Raw genomic sequence first — 7,934 nt, forward strand, 5'->3', positions numbered from 1 at the left:
GATTGCAGGTTATTGATAAAGTGTGCAGCAAAATTGCAGGCATGACCTTGAATGATTTAACTCATCTATAAAAGTCACGGATTTAAAGAAGGCCCTGTTAATTTTGGCTGATCCTAGCCACCCCCTGTCCAAGGAGTTGAAGTTGCTTCCGCCTGGCCGCAGATCAACGGCATAGATTTGGCTTAAATATTGGGGGGGTTGCAGCGTGATGCATCAACATGTTTCCATTGATCATTGTATAAATATTGTGTGTGTGTGTGTGTGTGGGGGTACTTGCTTGTTTTGATTATTGGGGGTTACCCAGAGGTGGGTAGTAACGCGTTACATTTACTCCATTACATTTACTTGAGTAACTTTAAGGGAACTTTTACTTTTGGAATTTAGGTTTAAAGGTTTAGGTACTTTTTACTCTCACTCAAGTAAATTTCTAATGATTTTTTTTTTTTACTTTTACTTCTTTACAATGTGTGGCAAAGAGTGATATTTCAAGATTAAAGGCACAGCTCCAACTCCAAGCAGCACGCTGAGGTAAATTTTGGCTCTAATTCTAACGCGGGTTTTTCAGTGTAATAAGATGGTCATTTTCAGGGTGATAAATTTTACTGGGCTCTTATGACATCAGTTTTTAAGTGCACATTTTTAAATGAGTGCAGCAATATATCAGTGTGCTTTGTCCCGCATGTCATAAGAAGTATTTATGCATTTACTCCGTGGCCTCACGGGGGTACTGTAAACTATCGCAGCTACTACAGGCGGATTAACTATATAAATCCAACTATAACATCCAAATTGAGCATAACTCACTGCCATTCGCGTGATCGACAACTGGAGCGCGAACAGACAGCATTTCTGCGAGTACACAGGGAGGTGCGCGGGGCGCGTGCGTGTGAGATGTGCGGGCACGAGGCGATCGTGGCGACGAGAGTGGCTGTGTCCACTATCATTCACTCATTCACTATTTTCTATATAGTGTTAAATCATTAGCCTATCAAAAGAATATTAGGAGTCACTCTGCAAATAAGGCTTATGTCATTTTAAAAGAGACTATTTGAAAAATGCCCATGGCTTTATTTGTGCTTTGGGACAATATGTTCAAACAATTCTGAAAATTGAATTTATTGGATGTTTTCACTTAGGGGTGTGTTGAATTTATTGAATTTATTTCAGAGCAAATGGTACCTTATGTGATTCTATAGAGTAGATGATATCAATGAATCTGTCTAAGCCTCTCTTGCATAGTCTCCCTCAACATAATGTCCAGAATGTTTTCCCTACTGCTTTATGAATGTGCCTGAATGTAATATTATTCAGCTACTGAGCACATAGAGAAAAGTGTGAGTGTGCCATATTATTATATCAGCAGGCCATTTGTTTGTCTCATACAATTCAGTTCACAGTTTTAATAGCTTGCCCTGATGATATGCATTAATAATAACCATCAAACTGAATTATATAAATGTTCCTGCTGTCAAGCTACCAGTCTGATTTGCACCATTTTTTGTTATGTGCTCAAAGCTTGCATACTCATTGAATGTGTTTTATTCTAATAAGCAGAAGCAACTCTGCTTTTTGTCTAATATACTTTGACAGAGCAATCTGCTGAATGAACATTGATGAATGTTCACAACCGTGTGGTGAAAAAGAACAGAACATTACAAATTTCATTTTCAAGAGAAAAAGGTAACCAGATAAATGATGGAAAAATATGTATGTGCAAGGGTCTCTCTTTGTCTGTCTCTTAACTCTCTCTCTCTCTCTCTCTTGCTCTAATGGATATATCTGGCACCTGCATTACAGCCCCCATTGTGGGTTCCTGGCGTAGTTGTAGTTCTATGAGAAAAGTATAAGAGGGGTGTTGTGGATATGCACTGGGCACTATTTCATAACTGGGAGTCAAGACGAACCTCTGAACGCTATACTTGGACTTTGGAATTGAGTGTGTCTGGGTATGACCATCACTTGAGGTAAAAACAAAAAGCTTAAATTTCATGCATCTCATAGAAAATACATTTCAATCAGAATATAAGACAACTAACTATAATCAAATTAGATGATCAAGCTTGTGAATTTGCTTCAAAAATAAATTTAACTTTAACTTTTACTAAACTCTGTATTGTTTTTTATTTATTTATTTCAGTTCTTTTTTAGGTATTTGATATAGCCGTCTCTAATGTTTGTAAGTGTTTGTGATGTCTTTGTGTTTACTTGGCCATGTGCAGTGTCTCTCCAGGCACTAACCCAATATTGATGAATATCACACAATCTTTCATGTGTGCAGCTCAGGATGTTAAGGTTCTCTGTCAAGAAAAGCACAAGATTTGATGACTATATTATTATGACTATAATGAACTTTATAATACTCTTGTGACTTCTTTATAGCCTGAGTGCATATACTTTCCTCATCTAGCAAATGATATCAATCATTTTTAGGGAGTACAGAGACTTTTTTTGGACCATCAAAATAAGAATAAACAAACACATATCCCTTATCAGTTTGACAAATTACAATATTCTGATCCGCCATCATTTCCTGAGCAACTACGGATGTCTGATAAGCATATTAAAATAGGATTCTTTGATTGAGTGATATTTAAAAGACATGAACCTTGCAATGTTGACTGTTATTGGTTCTTGATTCCTTCAGCCAGTGAATTTCTGAGAATTTCTGCATCTGCTTGCAAAATATGTGGCTTGTCTAATCATGAAAGCAATGAAGAAACTGCTATAACCATTTTAAATGCTAATATCTTTTGATAAATATTTCAGAAATTAATTAAAATGTCTAAGCAAATGTTTGTTAGAAGAAGAGTTAAAGCTAAAAAATAAATAAATAAATACATGTATTTATACTGCCTTATATTATATTGTCTTACTGAGTATTTTTGTCTTATTTTCCAGTAAAAAATATCTTAACATCATTAAAACAAGAATAATTTACTTGAAAAAGCGGAATGAACAACATATGGGGATATTAAGATATTAAGTCTTGTTTTTCTGAGAATTCTAACAAATTGTATTGGTTTTTATGCTTAAAACAAGAAACAAATGTCTCTCTCTCTCTCTCTCTCTCTCTCTCTGTATATATATATATATATATATATATATATATATGTTACCACATTAGCACATTTTTTGTTGTTGTTATAAGCATAAACATTATAAATTTTTGTTTAATTTATCTAAAAACAAGACAAATTATCTGTCATTTTGGTTCTCAAATAAATGTATCTTGTTTTAAGAATGTTTAGATATTTTTTACAAGAAAAAAGATAAATATACTCAATAAGGAAATCCAGTGGAACTCTCTCCTTTGCTCTGATGGTGAGAATTCAGCCTTCATAAGAGAAGACCAGCTAGAAACACATGTTTGACCTTTAGGAGAGGTCAGAAGTTCACTCAAGATAGGCAGCCTGCTCTGTTTCCATTATGGTGTAGTTGTGGGAGAGTGGTTATAAGAGGGTGACCAGCCTTCATTTCTCAGAGTTGTACACAAATCATTAGCCTTTTTTTCTGGACTTCATGTGTACTGGAGCTTTTTGCTGAGTTGATAAACAAGATAATGTTAAACAGTTGATCAAGTAAAACTGTATGGAGCTGGTGATGAAAATTTTAATGCAATTTAATCGCTCTTATAAGCAATCCATGATCAACAAGGCCAACAAAAATAATATAAGCATGGGGACACCTGGTGTATATTGTAAGTATTACACTTCCAATCGATAATCCTAAAGTTATTGAAATGAATGCAATACACTTTTACTGTAAATATATCTAACCATCTCAATAAACTCTGTGTTTTTTTAGGGCTTCCTTAGTGAAGCAGCTTATTAGGATGTGAAAGTGAGGCCCTGTGTGACAAATCTATGAAATGGAAAACTTTACAACCGACCCTCCCTTGGGACTCAAACTCACATGTAACATGACTGGGAACCACAACTTCATTTTCACATTAATCCCAGTGGTCTACAGCTGCAACTTTATTATTGGAGTTGTAGGCAACAGCTTGGTGGTGGCTGTCATCTACTTCTGTTTGAAGCTGAAGACCGTCGCCAACATTTTTGTTTTGAACTTAGCTGTTTCAGACCTGACTTTCCTCCTCACCCTGCCCATTTGGGCCATATACACTGCAACAGGCTACCAGTGGCCCTTTGGAAGCTTCCTATGCAAAGCTATTGCAAGTATGGCCCTCCTTAATCTATATACTAGCATTTTCCTCCTAACTGCTCTCAGCATTGACCGCTATATGGCCATTGTTCACCCAGTCCAGTCCCGACAGTGCCGGACGATGGTCTATGCCCGTGTGACATGTGTCGCAGTTTGGATAGTGGCTTTGTTTCTGAGTCTGCCCACGGGTTATATCCGGAGAACCCACTTGATCCAGCATATCAATGTAACTGTATGTGGCCTCCTGGACAAAGAAGAACATCGCAATCTGCTGGTTGCTCTCAGTCTGATGAAGAGTGCGCTTGGGTTCCTTCTGCCTTTCACCATCATCCTCACATGCTACTGTCTGATTGGTCGAGCTCTGCTCAAAGCACAGGACATTCAGAGGAATTCAAAGTCAAACGGGGACGAGGTGTTGAACATGCTGGCTGCAGCTGTCCTGGCGTTTTTCCTGTGCTGGACACCTCATCAGATCTTCAGCTTCATTGACACGCTTTTTCTGCTTAAAGTGATCACCAACTGTAATGTAATTGAGATCATTGACACTGGAATGCCTTTCACCATTTGTATCGCCTATTTCAACAGCTGTATGAACCCAATCCTGTATGGTTTTGTTGGGAAGAACTTCCGCAAGAATTTGCTGCAGCTGCTGAGATGCTCTTCAACGTCTGTTGCCACTCATCCCACCCTGAGTACCAAGATGAGCTCTCTCTCTTATCAAGCCTCAGAGTCATTCCACCTTTCAGTCATTAAAACATCCTCAATATCTCAAGCCACATGATCAAAGCACAAAACAGGCAGGAAATAACGGAATCACATTGAATCATTTTGTAAACAGTGACTCTTGTTACTGAACGTATCAATAACTGTTGATACTAGTGACTTGATATTGGAATGAGAACAAAATATTATGATTCATTTGTCTGTCTCTTTCAAGTTACTGTGTGAAGAGTTCAGCGTAAATGCACATAAAACATTTAATTATTTAATTAAGTCTAAGTAGATTGTATCCAGCTTAAGATAAATATTACAGTGCAGTACAGCTTTTGTGTTAGTCAACAAAAATATTCCCACCTTCACCGCAATGGTGACCAAAGCATAGTTAAAGTGATAGACCACCCAAAAATGTTAATTCTTAGATAATTTACTCACCCTCATGCTCACCCAGATGTGTGACTTTCTTTCATCTCCTGAACACAAAGATTTTTAGAAGAGTTTTGCAGCTCTGTAGGTCTATACAATGCAATTGAATGGTGGTCAGAACATTGAAGGTCCAAAAATCCCATAAAAGCAGCATAAAAGTGGTTCATAAGACTCCAGTGGTTCAATCCATCACTTCAGAAGTGATATGATAGGTGTAGGTGAGAAACAGATCAATATTTAAGTCCTTTTCTGTTATAAATTCTCCTTCTTGCCCAGTAGGTGGTGAAATGCACAAAGAATGTGAATCGCCAAAACTAAAAGAAGAAAAATGTGGAGGTGAAAGTGGAGATTAATATGGATAACTTTTATGCTGCCTTTATGTGATTTTTGGCCCTTCAGAGTTCTGGCCTCCATTCACTTGCATCGGATGGACCTACTGAGCTGAGATATTCTTCTAAAAATCTTTGTTTGTGTTCAGCAAAAGAAAGAAAGTCATACACATCTGGGATGGCATGAGGGTGAGTAAATGATACATTTCATATTTGGGTGAACTATCACTTTTAACCAATTTGTATAGTGATTTTCACAAAACATACTCTTTCAAAGGAGCTTTACAGAAAATCATGCCTTAACATCTGAAGTCCCCAATGGGCAAGCCAAAGGTGACAAGGGGGGAAAAACCTACATAACATGTTAAAACTCCACAAGATGTTAAGTAGTGGAGAGAGAAAAACCAGACTCTGCTGGAGGAGCCAGGCTTCCTCTGGCATTACATTAAATCTATATATTTTTTCTATCAAGGTTACTAGAGGTAACTAAGCTGTTAGTATAAATTGTTATTTGTGCATTTTAAAGCTTTCTTTTTCACCAAACTTCATTCTGTTTTGCACAATATAAAGAAACCTTTACTCTGTATTTAATCCCAAACAGGTGATCCATTGAAATCCCTATTGTGTCTTGTAGTTGCATTAATCAGGCTGATATATGGGGTCTAATAAACAAAGTGGTTCTCACTTCTACTTTGCCAACATGGTCAGCACTGTTGATTTTTTGTAGTCTTGATACATATTATGCTAAAACGGCTTTCGTTTTATGTGACCACTCTGACATTCAGTAGCCTACTACATTGAGGACTGGTTGGCTTGTGGTAAACTTTGCACACATCAAATACATGTCTGGGTGATGTACAGTATGTGTGCTATAAGGGCAATTACATCTAAAAGACATATATTTTTAGATTGTTTGAACATCTGCAATACGTCTATAAGACGTTTCACCTGGATGTCAATAAGACATTCAACAAATTCCTTCGAGACGTTTATGATTTAGAATGTTAGTAAATCTGATCTTTTTAAGATTGTAATACTTTCCAGATTATAAGATCTAAAACAGACATCTGTGAGATGTATGCTTGCTATCTGGGTGTTTATTAGGCCTACTGTATGCCTTGATTTTATTTAATGTTATGTGGAAACATTTTTCTGTATATACTTAAGTGTAAAAATGTGTACCTCTAAGTGCTGTCTTTTAATGGGGACTCATTTGTATTATTATTCATATTAAATTAAATTTGTATTGCCAGCCTCAATATTTTATTATTTTACATATTTGACACATGAATAGCCTAACTTATTTGGACTACAGAGGAATTTAAATGAAAAAAAAAGAGAAAGAGCAAAGTGAAGGCACAAATATAAGCGACTTATTTGTGTAGTTTTTAGAAATGTTTACAATAAGTTACTGTAATGCAACCACTGAAACTATTAAAAAGGTACAATTTTCAGATGTTTTAAACACTCATTTACATAGCAATTGGTGAACATCCTAATGAAAATTATTTTATTAGATGAAATAATTAAAGAAATAATTAAATTACTCAAGAATAACTAACCCTTAAATGCATGGGCATTTCACCAAACAGTCTTACATATTCTACATATTTCTGACCAGAAGGTTGGGGTTCAAGCCTCAGCACCACCAAGATGCCACTGTTGGGCCCTTGAGCAAGTTCCTTGACCCTATCTGCTCCAGGGCTGCCGTATCATGGGTGGGATATGTGAAAAAAAGAATTTCACTGTATATATATATATAATGTGTGACAAAAATAAATGATTCTTCTTCTAAAGAGTGTAATATTTGTAAAAGACATTTAGAAAATAATAGTGTGGCAGTGTGGAGGGCGGGGTGATTCTGTACACCCGGCACCTAATTAGGCTGACGAAGCCCGAGAGCGATAAAGGTAACCAGAGACGGCAGTGCATCAGAGAGAGAGAGTTAAGGGCAGCTGTCTGACACCTGTGTCTGTTTGTCATTTTAGTCACTGTCTGTGTTTGAACTTGCTGGTCACTCTCTCTCCCCTCTGATGCTCTGGCGTGCCTTTTAAGTCTCCTTCTGCCATCATTATAATGAGAGACAGGTGACGAGCCTTACCACTCTCCCGCAGACCGACACATGACCATGCCCCCCCATGATACAAATAGAATATAAAATAATTCTATATATTTTAATGTTTTATTTTTCTTCTATCAAAGATATAATTAATCAAATCAGGACAAATCTAGAACAGGATTCATTAGTTTCACACTGAAATTTCATGAGACGCAACTGATGATCAAACACATATAACA

General features: G+C 36.7%; 1 protein-coding gene across 1 annotated transcript; it reads left to right on the forward strand.

The window, feature by feature from the left end:
• Positions 1-1,894: 1,894 nt before the first annotated feature.
• Positions 1,895-4,945, forward strand: agtr1a (angiotensin II receptor, type 1a). Its single transcript, XM_052134728.1, has 2 exons — positions 1,895-1,964; positions 3,805-4,945. The coding sequence occupies exon 2, from the start codon at positions 3,869-3,871 to the stop codon at positions 4,943-4,945; it is 1,077 nt and encodes a 358-aa protein (XP_051990688.1). The 5' UTR covers positions 1,895-1,964; positions 3,805-3,868.
• The last annotated feature ends 2,989 nt before the right edge of the window (positions 4,946-7,934 follow it).

This window comes from Xyrauchen texanus, chromosome 9 (genome assembly GCF_025860055.1).
Source record: "Xyrauchen texanus isolate HMW12.3.18 chromosome 9, RBS_HiC_50CHRs, whole genome shotgun sequence".
In the NCBI taxonomy this organism is placed as follows: domain Eukaryota; kingdom Metazoa; phylum Chordata; class Actinopteri; order Cypriniformes; family Catostomidae; genus Xyrauchen; species Xyrauchen texanus.